This window comes from Centroberyx affinis, unplaced genomic scaffold, assembly GCF_046629955.1.
Source record: "Centroberyx affinis isolate AG114_WGS23_722 - 3 ecotype Tasmania unplaced genomic scaffold, CSIRO-AGI_Caff_v1 ptg001605l_1, whole genome shotgun sequence".
Classification (NCBI taxonomy): Eukaryota; Metazoa; Chordata; class Actinopteri; order Beryciformes; family Berycidae; genus Centroberyx; species Centroberyx affinis.
Genome location: NW_027280049.1, coordinates 115860 through 134508, shown reverse-complemented (window position 1 = coordinate 134508; position 18649 = coordinate 115860). Strand labels below are relative to the sequence as shown.

Below are 18649 nucleotides of genomic sequence, written 5' to 3'. Positions count from 1 at the left end.
AAAGCACGCAATAATAACGCTGATTAAAATTTGTTATGTTTCAATAAGTGTCTCATGTTCAAATACAGCCGAAGTAATAACTAAACTGATGAGCTCACATGTCCACATAAAAAAAAATGTAATGATCACATGTTACAAAATTGCAAATATTCACCCACTTTTGTGATTAAAGTTGCATTGCACAGGAATTAAAACAGCGAATAGAAGTAGAATAAATATAACTAGATGCAAAAGATTGGCTTTTTTTTTCAGTTCTCTCCCTTTTCACCTAGCTCTCTGCTTTAACTTACTGTCCTACAGTAGGCACGTTCTAATTAATACTATTACTAATGAACCGTCATTAATCCCGCGCAGACGGGGAGAGATCCTGCGCGGCTCCTTTTGTGTTCGATTACCTATGGTATTATTATGATTCAGGCAGATTACAGCTTAGAAGCCGTTTAACCAGCCGACGAGGGGGTAATTAATCTGACGGGGTGTTTCTCCCGCACGAGGCATCGATTGTCCTCACCTCTGTGTCAAAGCTTTAATTGAATTATACCAGGGGTGCCAAGTGTGTGTGTGTGTGTGTGTGTGTGTGTATGGGATGAGGGGGTGGTTCTTTCCCCTCTGTTCTGTTTTTCTGAAATAGGAAATGTCACCTGTGGCCTCTCTTAAGAAGCGGTGACAAGGTCAAATAGGAAGCCGGGGACTATTATCACCGCGTGTACCTGTGACCCCGACCCCCCCCCCCCCACACACACACCCCACCCACTCCCACTCCCACTCCTGGCCCCTCCCCGACACCCCGTCTCAAAGCCTTCCAGTCTACATGATGAAATGTCCTGAAATCTCCCCTCCTCTCTCTCTCTCTCTCTCTCTATCTCTCTCTCTCTTTCCCATTTTTTTTGTCCGTCCCTTGGCCAGTCTCCCGTGCCGGCAGCCCGTGGCAGAGATAGAGATGTATATTTCAGGATGGAGACAGATCGGGGCAGGGACCTCGGTCGGGCGAACAGAGTTTTTTAAACTGTTGTCTGAATATTCCAGCGCGTCAAGTCAAACGATCGATCTTCTGCCAAAAACAATTTGACGAGTTTCATGCCAAAATGAGATTGTCACCACTTGCAAAAAAAAAAAAAAAAGTGACAGCTGCCCTTCCGGTATGATTGGCAGCACAAAATGGTTATAAATTATGCAGCTTTCTGAAGGAGAGGAGGTAAAATGATGTCCTTGGCTGACAAAAAAATGACACTTTTTACACACTGGATCCGCCAGATTTTAGTGATGTTAAATGATGAACTTAAGGTGATGTGTTTTTTTTTTTCTTTCAAAATGCATAAATAGCATTTTGAAAGTTCCCTCTTCAATCATGTCAGTGGATGTGAATTCAGAATACAAACTTCTTACTACTTTTTCAAACTGCTTGAATAAAGTCATAGGGAAACAAAACATCTCAAAGTGTTTGTTAAAATATCAACAATATATTAGATGGTGAATGCTCATTGATAATATAAGATGGTGCTATATACCAATGGATTTATATCAGAAGCCAGTAAATATTCATAAAAAAAGGTTCAAATAATTGCACATCATCAAAGTCACTGAAAAAGGATTTGCTTCCCAAGGGATATTTTCTACATTTATTTAACTATTTGTTTTGAGAAATAACCCAGTACATCTTTTTTTTTTTTTTTTAAATCTTTTTTATTTTGTGTTTTCTTGTGTTTTTAATCTTATGTATCTTCTATGTTTCTGATGATCTTATCCCAGTTCTTCTATTTATTCCAAACATAAAACGCATCACTTCCCGTGCGCCAGTGGATTTTTCCCGCAAAAGACCTACCAGACACCAGGTGTTCAGAACAGCAAATGTAAAAGCTTTCATGAACTGGGTATGAGTTGCATCACTATTATGTTACATTAATTGGCGCTAGAGAGTAGAGAAACTGACATTTAGCCTATTCATATGAAAATGTCACAAGTTATTACTTTAAAATCCAATCATTTTGGCCTGGAGGGAAGAGGTCAGTAGTGAACGAAGAGGTTAGGTTTGATCTGTCGGAGTGGACAGAGTTGGTCTAATGAACTATTCAAGTACCATGCACTCTGTCTCTACCACTCTCTCTCTCTCTCCGCCTCTCTCTCTATCCTACGTCAAGCCCTGACAGCTCCTCTGGGGGTCATTAAGCGTATCTTCTCATCTCAACCCCATTATTTCTTTTCCCCTTTGCCCTCCTCGGCACTAGCGGTCAGATCTATTCCTCACGATGATGAAGCCGCCGGCCATGCAGATTGGGGATGGAGCGCCGTTCGCTGCCATAACTCCGTGACTGCTCGTTTTGCTTGGAATTGAAAGTTTACACAGTCATTTATGTGCCGAGTCCGTTTGCCTGATCCCAGAGCCCATGGGACACATTCGAAACCCAGGATCAAATTTCAAAATACATATAAGGCTGCCTTTCCAAATTCCTGAACAACTTCACTTTTTGGAGATGCAAAGTTTTCATCTGACAACAATGTTATGCAGGGATGCAGTGGAGGGTAAACACACCTTTTTATTCATCATCAATCTTTTTGACGTAAATTCAGAGTATACATCCTATAGTAAGCAGTATCACACTGACGTAAGTTATAAAAGGACAGGGTTTTTTAAGGGTTAAAAGGCAGAAACGAGTGCTTTTATGAAAATAGAATTGATTTCTGGTGGTTGTTTGCCTCATGATGCCCACCGACTGGGGGTCATAGTTTACCCAGTTTTTTATTTACCACTACATCGCTGCCGTTGCGCTTGAAAGCCGTTGTTGCTATATAGCTTTCTATATTTTCTTGACATTTTCCCTTAGTAAAAAGCCCCATTAATGCATTCCTGAGTTGAGGCTTTTTAGACCGCCCCCCTCCAGAGACATGGAAGTGGACCTCTGAGTGCATCTGAGCCCTCTATATGTGAATACGAGGCGAGTGCATACGGACACACACGCGTGTTCGCAATCACCCATGCATGCAAACACAAACACACACACACACAAACATAGATACATACAAACACAGAGCAGTACAGCACCGGCCAGCAGCTTTGCAGAGGCAGTTCCTTTGTTGTGTAACTGTGCCTAATCACTACCTGTCCATTTGAGCTCCACTCGTAAACAATATGTTGTGATGGTGGGCGGTGTGCCGTGTGTGAGTGTGTGTGTGTGTGTGTCTGTGCGTGCGTGTGTCTGTTCTATTTTTAATGAGTTGAACCATTTTTGAAAGCTGTTTGTGCTTCTCCGTCCCGTCTCTTTTGGCTGTGGCTGAAAAGACGGCAAATACTGGCCTAATTTTCGGGTGAAAGTAAGCCAAAAGCCACTCCATTTAGTGACCTATTTCATGTCGAACAGTGTTGTTCAACCAATGGGTCGGGGCCCAGAAGTGAGATGTTTGAACAGAGGGAGAGAGTGGACAAACACCGGCGTCGGGCAGAATTGGGGTTTCTTATAGATTTTGGTCTCGACTGGCAAATTTGCAATGCACCAGCAGAAGAATCATCGATTTGGAAAATAATAGTAAAGTCTCACTCAATTTTCAACTCAAAACTTTCACATTTCAGATGAGGTTTCGCTGTTAACTGTGAATTCTGGGTCAGGAGAAGACGAGGTCTCGGTAGGTTTGCTAGGCCAGCTCTCGGTAGGATTCATTGGCGCCATAACATGTTTTTCATGTCCGCAGGCTGATGCTGTTTTAGAACAGCATGTGCTTGTACAGTGTGGGTATAGTGTATGTGTGTGTGCATGTCAGCGGTCTTATGGTTTGCGGCTTCTCTTGCCTCTACTCTGCTCTAAAACTTATTTTTTCCTTCATCTTGGATATCGGCCAAAACTCCTCCTGAAAACTTACAACATACAAAATTATTTTATATCTGGAAGTGTTTTTGTTCTCTGTGTAGGAAGGCTGTGCTGTATATAAACCAAGTTTTTGAATGGACAAATCCATCATAACTTATTAATATTTACTTAGGAAATACTTGCACAGATCTCGATTTTGGAATCTACCTCTCTAGATCTGGACTTTATCTTGACTTTTTGGGTTTCAGTACGACAGAATTGTCTGTGTGTGTGTGTGTGTGTGTGTTCGTATTCGACGCCCCAGCTAGGTTCCATCATTTTTTTCTTCTCCGTGCTAAGTGCCATCCACAGCACATGAAATCCATTCTCCGGGTCATTATCCCCCCCGCTGCTGGTAATGATGTTGGTAGTTGATGAGTAACTACATAGGTGTCTTGGCCCGACTTAATCAATGCTGTGCAGGAAGACAGAATTACACACACACACACACACACACACACACACATACACAGACAGACACACAATGACATAAACCCACGCACATGCACACAGGATAGAGCTACTGAGCTGAGTAGATTTTTATTGCTGTGAGGCGGTTGAGTCATACATGTCAGTGGGCTGACTGACAGTGTGTGTGTGTGTGTGTGTGTGTGTGTGTGTGTCTGCGGCGAGGGTGGGGGAGGATCTGTGTGTTACAGTGCAGGTTAGCTACCTTGTTACTCTGAAGGCAGATGGCAGACAGAGCAGCTTCTTCTTCTTCTTCTTCTTCTTCTTCTTCTGCTCCTGCTCCTGCTCCTGCTCCTGCTGCTGGATGAGTCAGCCACTTGGGTCCCCCCCCCCCCCCCCCTGCTCTAATGCCGAGGTCCGGGCTTGCGATTAGGGCTTTCCTGAGGAGCTAATCCATCGGCAAAGGTAGACGAGAACGAGAGGGAACGAGAGGGCAGCGCGGGAGAAGCAGGCGGACAGACGGGTAGAGAGGAGGAGAGAGAGAGAGAGATGAGACAGAGGCCTCACACCCACTCCCTTCCTTTTTCCCTCTGTCATTTTGGTTATGGTTTCTCCCTCTCCCCAACTCTCTCTCTTTCTAAATTGCAGGAGGCCAGCTCCGGGGAGCGGTCCACCCCGATGTTTCCTTGCCTTTTCCTTTTCTTTCTCATCACCCCCTCTCCTCCTCCTCCTCCTCCTCCACCTCCTCCTCCTCTTCTTCTCTTTGCTCTGGGTACCTCTCAAATGTCAGCATGGCACACGAGTGGGTGGCAGGCAGCTCCATCCCCCCCCCCCCCCCCCCCCCCCCCCCCACCACCGGTCTGTGTGTTTGCTGCAGTGCGAGGAGCGGCTAAAGGGAAGGAGCGAGCTTGACAGCGGGCACCTGACACGCCGAGAGTTGTGTCGCTAACAGCTGCCCTTTCGCCTTTTATGGTGGATATTGTTGCTTCGTTTTCCCTCGCAGGGACAATGGGATTGAGTGGGTGGGGGGGGGGAGCTGATGGCGCAGCATACAGACACACACACACACACACACACACACACACACACGAAATGCAAGTATGCACATATACTGTACATGACACACACACAAACAGACACATGAAGACGCACAGGCATGCGCACATACACGTATAGATGAACACACTCTCCCGGCCGCACACATACACAGAACTGTGCTCATGCCCACTCCCACAGAATGTCACACACACACACACACACACACACACACACAGCCGGTGTGGTATGACTCAGAAGGGAGCAGCTGGAGTGAAGGCTCCAGTGGCGGCGGTGAGCTGTCACCATCTGGAGGAGTACATGTCTCCCTGCCTCCTCAGCCAGCAGCATAAATCACCTCCCAACGACAGGGTGTCAGCAGATCAACATGTTTCTCTATGTCTCCTGCTTCTTTTGCGTGTGTGTGTGTGTGTGTGTGTGTGTGTGTGTGTGTGCGCGCGTGTGTGCCGATCACCGTGTTCCCGTATGACTAACAGCCCCCCAAACATACTGCTTTCCCCCCCTCGGCTCTGCGGCCACCAGCGATACACTGCAGTCACATCCCCGGGTCTGTCAGTGTTTCCCCCCCCCCTCCCGACCGGACAGTTCCGGGGGGGGGGGGGGGGGGGCCTCGGATCAGAGGAGAGCTTTGATCAAGCGACGGGGCCCCGTCTCATCTCATAAGCCGCACCATTTGTCCTCGACGGCTCGACGGCCGCACCTGCGCCGCGGACACCCGGCGCGGAGATGTGGTGGTGGTGGTGGTGGTGGGGGGGGGGGGGGGGGAAGAAGAAATATTTACACAAGTCGCTCCTGCAGAGGAAAGTCTATTAGCCCTGTCAAACGCTTTCCCCGTGGCACCGGGGGCGGACGTGTCGGTTCGTGTCTTCCGCGTGCGTGGATGAAGGAGTTGGGCTTGTGGATAGGTGCTGAGAGTGTGTGTGTGTGTGTGTGTGGGGGCGGGGGGTATTTATTGTTGATATTGGGGGTTACTAATAGGGTTGGGCTGATGTACCTTTGTGCCGATATATGAGGTCAATATTGGCCAAATATTTAATATCAGCCTGTCAGTGTCATCCACTGTGATGGATGTTCGTTTCCAACCACAACTACATGAAAAACTACTCTGTAAAAGTCTGAAAACCTGCAGTGAAATGTTATTCTCTTTGCACAATTTATGTATATAATGTTTTTTTTTGTAAATTCTTTCCTTATTTAAAGTGGTGATATAAAAAGAGAGCGTTCTATTTCACATGCTACCGATGACATTTCCACAAAGATGCAAGCTGTGGCTGCATTGCATCCTGGTCTACTGAGACTGCTGTCAGTGGAGAAATTGGTATCTGTGCTGATTGTTGGCGGCTCTAGAAAAAAGCCCATACTCTTTGATTCTGAGGACCTGACACCTGATGTTTACCGTTGGATGTTTTAGATCGCTGAATTCTTTGTTGCTATCAAACTAATTCATTGTAGCTGTGCTGGAAATATCTCAACGTGACATCATGCCGTCTGTGTTTGGCCAGCTATATTTGGGAATAAGAAAAATACACCTCTAAACAATGAAATGGTCCCTAAAATGCAAGGCACATCACCAATAGCAGTTTTCAAGTGATCCTAAAAGAACTTACTGGGTTTCAATGGAGAGTTTTACTATCACATGCTGTTTTAGAAGCTTTTCTACCCATGGCAAGAGTAAAATTCTGGGGGCGGACAGTGGGGCAAAGTGGCATTTTTGTTGGGTGCACATCGCCATCGATTCACAAAAATAGAGCTCTGAATCTCTCTAATGTTTTTGTCATGAACAGTCAAATTTAAAGACGACTATCAGCACAAAATGTCGGCTATCAGCAGCTTCCAGAAGTTTCGTTGTCAGCATCGGGCTTTCAAACACAGATATTGTTCGAACCCTAGATGCTAACGGTTTGAACCCTAGATGCTAACGGTTTGAACCCTAGATGCTAACGGTTTGAACCCTAGATGCTAACAGTTGCCCACTTGTCTGTCTGCTTTGTTTGGCAGGGTCAACACAGGTAGAGCACTCAGTCAGTCTGCAGGCCAAACTTAGCTGGTCTCCATTGGAAAACTAACACACACACCGGCTCCCTGCGGTCAACCCCTATAAACACATGAGAGGGAAGGAACACAGACAAACCATGAAAAAGATATACATTGGCAAAACCGCCTTAAAAGTCCCCCGAAATGGCGGCAAACATCAGAAGAAGAGGTAAGAGTGAATTTCTCTCACCATCCCATCCTTCCATCCGTCCTGTCGTTCACCTGTTTGTCCGCTCACCCGCCCACGAGGCGTCTCCTCGCTCCGAGCGGTGCCCGAGCGGCCTCATCCCAGCCCCCCCCCCCCGCGCGCGGCCCGGCAGTCATCCCGCCTCGTCATCCCATCCCGCCGGAGCGAAAGCACTCATTACGTCTGACTCAGCTCCCGTTCAGAGAGGAGGTCACTGACGGGGGATTTTTTCCATCCCCGGAGCCGCTTCACATAAGCTCATCCTCTGTCATACAACAAACACCTGTATTCCCCTGCTAATACCTGCCGACCGAGGAGAAGCGAGGGGTGGGGGGTCGGAGGTGGGGGGTCGGGGGGTGAGGGCCGGCTGGATAATGAAAATACAGTACTGAAATGCCATGGAGTCAGTTGAGATATTCGTTGAATCACTCTGTTGTCAGGTGTTTTTACTCACTGACACAGTTTTAGGCGTGAAGCTTCCAGATTCCTGTGGGAAGTGTCTGAAATAATATTAGATGAATAATGGCATTGTCATTGAACTGATTTCACTTAATAAATCATGTTCAGTACCTCCCTGTTTGGTATTCAACCCATCAGTTTACCTATCTGTTTAGGGGCAGTTCAACACAGACTGTGTTTTGGTTATGCAAACATTTCTCAGCACAGAGCTAGTCTAGAGGCAGAAATTAAATTAGCAAAGCAAATTAGCATACTTGAATGGCAAAGAAGTAACCCTGGTCAAAATGTGAATAAAAAATATAAATGGCAATGACTTCTTTGTTCCATTCAGTCATGACCATGGCATCCATGATCTTGGAGGGTCAGCAGGCTAGCTAACTAGCTCAGTGGTTCTCAACGAGGGGTCCGGGGACCACCAGGGGTCCTTGAGGGGGTTCCAGGGGTCCCCAGCAAATTGATGAATTGTTAAACTTCATTATTTCATTTACAATCAATTAACACAATTAGAGAATGTAGAAGAATGACTGTTTTGATCATAGTTTCACTGTTATCTCTCTACCTACAATACAGAGAGTCATGGAATTCTGGACAAAATCATATCTAGCAATAAAAGATATCGTCAGATTTGTGTCCGAGAGACAAAATCTCATCAAATGGGGGTCCGTGAACTAAATTAGGGGTCCTTGATATGAAAAAGGTTGAGAATCACTGAACTAGCTTATGTAGCGAATAGCCTAGTTTGAAATTGGAGGGTCAACTATAGGCTAACTAGCTAATCTAAATAACTAAGAAACATCTTTTTCTATGAGTAACAAGAGTGCTACGCTTCATAATATTGGCTACCTCTTCTCTTACCTTTTACGTTACGTTGCCAGAAACACTGCAGTTCTTTGCTCTGCCCATTAACTCAACCAGTGACATTATTTCTGCCTCCAAAGCAGCTTTGCCTCCAACAAACGTTTGTTTAACTAAAACTCTAATCTGCCAGTTCAACACAAATTTGTTGCATCTGTACCATGAGACTAAACCATCAGGTTTTGATTGTGTCTATGTTTGGCATGTCCGTGAATCAATTCATTTCAGTAATGCCTTATTGGCATGACTGTCCAAAATGAACAATCTGGTTAAAGCGGTTTATCAGACATTAGACTACAATGTAGAGCAATCCAAACAACACAGAGAAATGGCTAGGCTGTGAATATTTGGTCTAACCAACAATAACTGAATGGCCGATTACAATTAGAGCATGTGAATCTCTGTTTGAAGTGTGGATGGTCCCAGTCTATTCTTCATCCCACTGATTGCAGAAATATTAGCCTACATATTAATAGGATGGAAATTGGATGACACCTCCACTTAGGGACTTGAAAGCGCTGAAAGGAAGCTGTCCCCTGATTTTTTTTAATGCTTTTTCACTGCCCACCCGCTGTATCTATGATCTTGTTAAAAGAGAGAGAGAGAGAGAGGGAGAGGGAGTGAAAAGAGCGACGTGACCACATCTCCATCCGCTCTCTGCTATCTGCTATCCGGCTGCAGATAGAGTCATTACCCTCCTTCCTCCATCTGTCCGTCAATACAGGCTCCATTAAGCCCAGCCACGGACACTCAGATCCATCACAGCAACAGACATTTCCTCTTTTTCCCCACTCACACTTGCCCTTTTATTAGATTGAGGCCCAGGTAATGCACATGCTCTAAAAATAGTCGTCATTGTGCTGCCCGGCTGAATTACATGTGGGGGGTACCGCTGTTCCGTAAATCCGAGCCTTCAGAGTCTATTCCTGTGATGGATTGGAGTTCATTGGCTCATATTTCATCACAGATTAAGCCCTCCCATTTGTCGGTAGGGCCAATCTCACTGATGATTGGGTTTCTGTGATGTGCTGCAGAGGCTTTAATGCTTAAAAAGATCTAATGCTCAAAGATCTAATGACTTTAAAAAAGCTCTGCTTCCTTGCTTACCCCTGCCTGAATTCTTAATTAGGGGTCTGTGTTTTGGTCTCATGTTGTCTTCATACAAAGCACTTTCGCATAGAACATTTCGGCTTTTATCACCCTCTCATGATGTTCTCATCACTGCTGCATGGTTGTTCGGGGATATATTAAAAAGATTTGTAGGCCCTATAAGTCGATTTAGATCAGCTTATACCCAAGTTACAAGCTTGTTGCCTCGACGATATGCCCTTTACACAACCATTTGCTCTGTGTGTGTGTGTGTGTGTGTGTGTGTGTGTGCAGCTCGTTGCAGGAGCAGAAGGAGGACCTGCGGAAGCGTCTCTCCTACACAACACACAAGCTGGAGCTGCTGGAGAGCGAGTTTGACTCGACGCGGCAGTACCTGGAGACGGAGCTGCGGCGTGCGCAGGAGGAGCTGGACAAGTTCACCGACAAACTGCGCAGGTACACAGCGGAGACGGGGGGCTGCGCTAGTCAAGTGAAGGGGCGTAAAAGATGGGCAGCACTCCCAGGAACGGGCGTCAAAGTGACACACAGGGTCAGAGGTCAGAGAGGTGGTTTTGTGAAGGGACTATGACTGGCTCGAGTCCCAGGATTGGTTGAGAAAATCTGGAATGGTGAAGTGAATTTAGAGCAACACTTAACTTCATAATGAGTGTCTTTTTCTAGTGTATGAGCCAATGTAAAAGTATTGTAAGTACAGAATATTACTTTGTTTTTTTGTTTTTTTATTCTCTCTTTACATATAGACAGAAACAGGCGAGCAGAAAAAGAACACAATTCATACAGACACTGAATGTACTCACACCTGCCTGCCAATTCCCACACCCCCGAGCATGTTCCCAGTCTCATACACCCACATCCTCGCCCTCATCCCCCCTACACATGGACTGACAAACAAACATAAAAGATTGAAAAATAATACAGATAATGGATAATTACTTTGTAGGTAGGCTACTTAATGAAAATCTCCCTAATACATAATGTACCTTCAACAGTGTAACAACACCATTATAATGAAGCCAGTCGAATGGTGTGTTACACTGTTGTCAGTGCATTATGTTTTAGGGAGATTTTTATCATGTACCAACACAGTAATATTGTGTACAATACTTTTCTATAGGTTAATACACACACTTAAACATAGGTAAATGTTTCCATGCAAAAAGATGTTCCCATGTGACTCAAGCAACAATGCTCACACACTCAATAGGCACTGCTGCCCAAAAAGGAGCCCTATGTATCACCGCCTTAACTGGACTACAAACGCGACAGAATGAAACATTAGGTTTATGATCCGATCAGTGGAATGAGATCGGTGAGATGTGTTTGTGAAAACAGCTCTCACAAGTGCAATAAGCCGAAATCCCGGCATGTAATTTAGTTCCGACTTGTAGACTGCTGAGGCTGCTGATATGCATATTTTCCGTCTGGAGAAGTCTCAGTCAGAAGTGTACGTACAAACTATTATCTGCAAGTGAGCAATGTCATTCTTTATATTCTTTAGAATACAAAGCAGCTACTCAGCACTGCAGAGGATCAACCAAGATCTGGAGGAAAAGATCCACAGAAATGTAAGTGTTCGACTGAGATGTGTGTAAGTGTGCGTGTGGGTTCCAGTGCTTGTGGTGAAGTACCTGTAGACAAAAAAGAAGGAGAAGCACATAAGCAAGCCATGAGGTTTAGAGATGGCGGTGAAAGCTTTGAGAGCCCATTTGAATATGAATGCCCTGCTGTTGGTACCACTGACGTTAATTATGGCTTATTACAATTGGCTGTCCTCCTTCCAATGGCAGAGTGATAGCGAACCCATTGTTCCCCAGTGCTCTGCGCCTCACTTCATTTGTCAGACATTGCTTTTGCCCGTGGAAAGATACAATTAACTAGCCTGCCAGGGAACACCGTATGACCATCATGTGTCTTTGCTCTCGAATAGACAGCTGAAAATATTCACCGACTGGGTGCGTTGTGGCACAAGATAATCATCGTCGTCCTCGACATCGCGATCACAATGAGCCGCAGCGGTGAGATATTAGGTACCGATAGTAAGGAGCTGAAGGTTGCCCGGCTTTTCATGAAAAGAAAAATTAAATTATTGTCGTTTAGAAATAAAGGCAGGCAGCTTCCTCATCAGCTGTTATTGATTCATCTCACGTATTCCCACTTCAAGGGTGAGAGAGGTGCTGAGTAAGTCTCTCTGTAATCATAAAGCTTGTTTACTCCAGAGGTGCCACAAACTCGTCTGACCCCTTGGCCCTTCACAACTAGGGAATGTAATTACAAGACAGATAAACGCAGTGATATACTTGGAGTGTAGAACGGCTAGCGCTCAGCCAGCCGCACTGTTCTAAGGTGCTGGCGGTGCAGTAAAGTCCGAAGAGAAAAGAGAAAACTTTTGCACACTTAAACCTACACTAGGCAAGAGTTTTATGTAAAGAATACAACTGTCTTATTGGACTAAATCATATGCACACTAATTGAGACCCTGTAGATTTGCCATATTTGCCCAAATTATTTTCTAGTGTTGGGTATGGACACTGGCAAGAAATCTCCTCCTCATACAGATAGTGATGAATTGAAATTTAAGAGCAAAATACCAAAGTGTCTCCTAAACAGCAGTGAGCAAGCACTCAGCCTGATGACTCAACCTGCTGCAAACAGATTTTTTTCACCACCTCCACTCCTACCATCCACTAAGAAGAGGAAATTTTGGTCAGACGAGTGCAGTTTACTGATGTCAAGTTACATGATTTCTGGAGAATTAAGTTGTCGAAACCAGTTATCACCTGCTGCCACTAGGGGCCGCCAAAGTGCAAAGTTGCCTAATCGTGCATAACAGGTAGTTTTTTGTCGTTGTCCTCAGTCCCAGCACCATGACGATGAGAAGCGAGCTCTGAGCAGAGAGATCATCGTTCTCAACAACCATCTGATGGAGGCAAAGCTCACCATCGAGAAACTACAAGAGGACAATGTAAGAACTGCTGAAGGTTTATAGTGGTGTTTTGGAGTTTTTCCCTCAACTCCAACGTTCATTTATCTCTTTATATTATCATCTCCAGAGAACCAAACCATGCATTTCAGTTTCACATTGTTTCTAGACTACTCTCCAACTGAATAACACAGAACAAAACCGGAATCATGAATTAAAGCTGACTCAGGATCAGCTTTTACTCATGCTTTGCATAGGTGGTAATGGCAAAACTGATCACACATCAGCAGTTAGGCATATTTTTGCTCCTAATTATGCATCTAATGCTGCACAAAAGCAACAATTGTCACAATGCTAGATAACCTACACAGATGAAAATGTAATTCTTTGGAGAAAATCTTAGAGGCAAAGGAATTAAAGTTTTTGAAGGTGGAGGTAAAGTAATGTCTAGCCAGTGGAGATGAGGGGAAAACTCACCAACAGGATCCTTTACAATTCAGACAATATGTTGATTCTGATAAGTGGTAATATTCATCCCTGATTGATTTCTGTTGTCTTCTAACACTGGCCATGTTGTATCTCCACAGGACCTGTACAGGAAGGACTGTAACCTGGCTGCTCAGCTTCTCCAGTGTAACAAGTCGCTCTACATGGCCCAGCTCTCTGAGGTGAGCCCTGAATACACTGCATTCACCTCTACATGTCATTCGATCTTGTATTCAGTCTTTAATCCAGTGCAGCTCAACGTTTCTCAAAAAATGCTCTGACCTTAGAATACCCATGTACGAGAGAAGTGCTAGGAAAAGAAACTCAGCACATTAAAGGAGAAAGGTATGGGGAAAGGTATGTGATTGAGGCGGAGAGGGGGATGTGAGGTGCCTCGTGAAGAGAGATGACTTTTCAGCTCATGACTGAAGATGGGGAGAGACTCCGCTGTCTTGACTGTAGCGGGAAGGTCATTCCACCACCGGGGAGCCTGGGAAGATAAGAGTCGAGCCCAGGTGGAGCGATGACTAGGTCGCTGCAGGGAAGGGCGATAGCAACTGTAGTTATACAGATATTCCTTCGAGGCAGAGCTGCTCTGGAGGCACAAATAATCTCATTGGTTAAACCTCAGTGGGCAGAGCCAAAGTATCAGGTTTTCTAGCTAAAATGAAACTCAGTGAAAAAGGTGAGGGGTAAGAGAGGAGCTAGCTAATATTATGAAGCCTAACACTGTTCCAACTAACTGAAGCCATGCTAAGTTAATTAGGTTAGCTAGTTAGCCTAACTGACCTTCCAATTCTAACCTTTCTTTGCCATTCAAATTTGACAGTTAGCTAACTTGCTCCAAAAAACTGTGGTTCTTTGGCTCCGCTCACAGAGTTTTAACTCAACCAATGAGATTATTCTCTGCATTCGACAAATGTTTGTTGAACTAAAACGCCAATCTACACACACAAAGCAATGATAAACTTAGCCTAAGTGATCTGTGTTATATCAAAATATTGTCACAAAATTGCATTGGAAGCAAATCTAATGATGTAACCCATTGGTTTACTTTTTCAGTTATTTTTTTTAATAAAAATAATATTTTAAAACTGAATACAAGATTAAATGACTTCCCAAGGTTAATATTTTTCATTTAATATCTCCTAGCCAGACTAAGGTGCTAAAACTAATTAAACAAAGCAGAAATCCAGCAGTTATTGGATGTTAAACTGGGACAATCTTTTACTTAGATTTTCAATGCTGTGTAAGCAAAATTCCTTACATTTTCATCCTGAAATCTCTTTGACAGGGGACTGAAATGAGATGTGGGCTTGCACTGCAAAGTAACATTAGCGTGAATCTTCTGTTGACACCCATCAGTACATCAGTGAGACAGGATTATAAACTAAGCCAAGGCTCTGAAGTCTTTCTCCACCTGCCACTGCTCAATATGCAGCTAAGTCAGAGTGTAATTATACTGCTCAGGGATTGGTAATCAAAATTGTTTGACGATGATTAAGCATGGAGCGCTACAGGAACTACTTAATAGCAAAGTGCGGACATGAGGGCTGAATGCGCACGGTGCTAAAACTATGTGACGGAATGCAGAGAGAGAGCAGACTGCGGCCCGGCCATGTCATCCTGCTGTTGTTGCTGGTGAAGAGAGATGCACGTGGATATTGATGAGTGTCTTAACGCCAGGGCAGCTTGGCTCCGCTTTCCGCTGTATCAGCCCTCTGCCTTGTGTCTCACCCACGTGACAAGAGCAGGTTTTACAGCTGGCAAGTGTCCATAAGGTTAAAGAATGCCTCCCCACGTTTTGCCCATATAGCTGAATGGAAATATCAATGCAAACTGCATCAGTTGCGTAAGGCTCATAAAACAACCCCCCTACACACAAACACACACACACACACACACACACACACACACACACACAGACCCTCAATGCATATTGGCTGCACGTGTGCACTCTTGTAGAGTGAAAAACGGTTAGATGGCTCTGTAGGCTTATTGCCAAACATAATGGGGGTCAGAGGCTATACATGCACTCACTGTATGTCCACCAGGCTGCTGGTGCTGTGGGTGGGTAATCGAAAGCATATTGATGAATGATGCTGCAGCATTTTGAGAAGTGCAATGGCTCTTCAGCTCCTGCTGAAGTGCTTTAGTCTTTTGTTTTGCTGCAAAACAAGCACAGAGAGAGAGAGGGTATAGAATGATGGGCTTGAATATCTGAATACCACATAAAAGCTAATTGTGATCTTGTACAAAACAAGCACGCTGAAAAATGTGTGGACAGTAATTAAGTGGCATTTAGTTTGGTCAAAGTTGTAATAAAATTGTTGTGATAAAATATCTATTCAAGTTCTCTGTGTTAGCCTGGCTTTCTTGTATCTACAAAGTTATAATTAGCTTGCTTCTCATTGCCAATTAGCAACAACTGACTAGATTCCTGTTGATGATGTGCTGCAGTTGGCTTAATGCTTGTTGCTATGGAGAGGCAGAGACAGTGGATGAGGGCTTTTTTATTGAGAAATGCTCAGAATAGAACAATGGCTTTCTTTTCCATACAAGGCTATTCAGTTTGCCTTCTTCCTGAACTCTGATGTGTCTTTTTCTGTTACTGAGGCTCTTGTTTGAGAATGTCACATCACAGTCAGAATCACGTAATTCATCAAGTATGGGAAATGTATTGGAATATGTCGTGGTGGCATTGGCACATTTGGAGAGCGGTTTCCTTGGCACACAGTACACAGGGACCTCTATGGAGTACAAAGGCACAATTCAATACACATGTAGGAGAGTATACTATACTGTACATATCGCGCTACAAATATGCATTGCATACAGTGTGGTTGCAGCTCTAAAGATGTGTCTGGTGAGTGTCCAGTAGTGCATTAGACCAGTGTATAATGAAGTAGTCACACTGAATAGAATGAGATGCATTGAATAATTTATGAGCGTTATAAAACCTGTATATGATTCCTGAGGCTGTGAAGTGGCATAGTACGCAAAGACCTGTGCAGACACAGAGCAAAGCAAGTAGTCGCAGTACGGTGAGACATTTATCACCTTTTCCTCCCTCTCTCTCTGTCTCTTCCAGCTGCCTGCTGATTTCCAGCAGCGAGTGACCATGCACATGGAAGAGTCTCCTCTCTGTCACACCTCCTACTCCGACTCTATCCCCGCCTCTCTCATTGCCAAGGCGCTTGAGAAGCCAGATGAGGCCTGCAGCAGCAGCCAAGCCTCCCGCTCCCCCAGCCCCCAAACCCAGGACCACAGCTTCCTCCTGGACAGCATGGGCAGGGGGGAGCGCCTGGGCCTCCGGGCGGCCTACAAATCCGACCTGTACAGCAGTGACACGGCCCTGTACTGTCCCGACGACCGGCACCGCGAACGGAGGCCTAGCATGGACCTCCACGGCCAGAGGAAGCTGCTGTATGGGCCCCAGAACTCCACAGACAGCAACCCAGAAGAAGGCTCGGTGGGTCTGAGGCCCGGCTTCTCCCAGGAGCACTTCGCTAAGTTCCCCCCCGCGCTGGGCGCCGGCTCCAGCTCCTACTCCAGCTTCAGCGGAGGGGGGTCGGAGGACAAGGGCAACGGGCCGCCCAGCAGTGCGGCTTCCTCCCCGCGCCACCACTCCCTCTACATGGAGTGGAGGGATGCAGGGGACTACGAGAGAAAGAGTGACTCATCCTGGGAGGGGGACAGTCCAAGAGGCTTTGCCAACGCCCATCCCTTTCAGCAGGCGGAGCTGAGCCACCACCAGAACGGCAGCTCCCCCGTCTACAGCCGCACCATGTCCTCCTGTTTCAGCGAGCCCTACGAGCCCCTCCCTCCCTCCTCCTCCCCCAGCGTCGCCTACGGAGACAGTCGTCGTGGCAGCACGCTGGCGCCCGAGGAGGAGGAGCTGATCGGCCGATGGAGACAGCTGAGCGTGGAGGACCTAAGCGCCCACTCCTACCGCAGCCCCGGCCGGGCTTCACCCTACAGCTTCTCAGAGCAGCACTTCTCCGTCCGACCTGCGAAGATCCGACTCGGGCCGCTCTACAGCAGTTTCCAGGAAGGGGCTGACTACTACCATCACGGAGTGGGCGTCATGGACCCAGTGTGGGTGGCCACCAGCCCCAGTCCCGAATGCAGCCCAGGGTTGCGGCAGGCCCACAGCCAGGCCCACCTGTACCGAGCCAAGGAGGATAGCCAGGAGTCGGAGCACAGCCTCTACCACTCAGGGAGCTCCAAAGAGAGGGAGGGCAACGTGGCAGCCGGGGGCCAAAGCAAGGATTACGTGGATCCCAGCCCCAACAGCTCCACCGAATCTCTGAACCAGAGGTCCCTGGAGATGGTCGCGGACCTGCAGCACTATCAAGCTGAGATGCACAGCCTGCCTGCACAGGTGAGCCAGCCGCCCCCACCGCCACCGCCCCCTCCTCCTCCGTACAACCAAAAATTTGGCTCCCTGGGACTTTCCAGGAAGGACAGTCTGACCAAGGCCCAGCTGTACGGAACACTTCTGAACTAAGAGACTTTCCAATCAGGTATATTCTTTGATAGGATAAGAGATCCAAGGTCCTGGTAAGTCCAGCTATACCTTGTAATAGCACGATGATTAATAGAAAACGGTTTGAATAGTAGCCAGGTGCCAGGAAATACAATCAAAGCGACAAACAGTATCATGAACATGTATTTATTGCAGATTTTTTAAAGGTTTTGATTGTATGGCAATGGTTGGTAACGGTTTTCAGTACAATGAATGTCTGGAACAAGTGAGTCATGCCAAAAGAATTGGGGCAATAGGAAAAGGATAACGTTTGTAAGAATGTATTCATTAATATGTATTTCAATTTCAATTTCCAATGTACAAATATATACTTATAACTCTACCAATTGAGTGATATATTTTGTATGTAGCTGTTAGCAAGAAAAACACCCAAAACAATCAAACAAATGCAAATCTTCTTCATGAACCTGGAACTTGTACATAAATTGAAATGAGAGAAACTGCCAATCCTATATGAGAGAACTCCGAGAAGTATTTTAATTGAGACTTGATGCCCGTATAAACTGCACATTGATTTGTTTCAGTCATTTTTTCAATCATAGGCTGAAACAGTGCTGGCCATGTGAAGATTTAAGTATGAATGTTTAACATGGGAAGACAACACAAAACAAATTGAAATGAACAATGTGGAACATACATACATTTTGTTTTTCTTCTTTTGATTGAATTGAATCTATGGATGGGTGTGGTATTTTGTTATTGATGGAACTTTTTGAGATGTAAACATCTGTCTTAGCAGTCAATAT

At 45.5% G+C, this 18649-nt stretch overlaps 1 protein-coding gene across 1 annotated transcript; it reads left to right on the top strand.

Annotated features, from left to right (window-relative positions):
- Window positions 1-7408: 7408 nt before the first annotated feature.
- Window positions 7409-17864, top strand: LOC139651193 (brain-enriched guanylate kinase-associated protein). Its single transcript, XM_071528054.1, has 6 exons — window positions 7409-7506; window positions 10222-10383; window positions 11447-11513; window positions 12803-12910; window positions 13456-13536; window positions 16446-17864. Exons 1-6 carry the CDS (start codon window positions 7409-7411, stop codon window positions 17862-17864), a joined length of 1935 nt encoding a protein of 644 aa, XP_071384155.1.
- The last annotated feature ends 785 nt before the right edge of the window (window positions 17865-18649 follow it).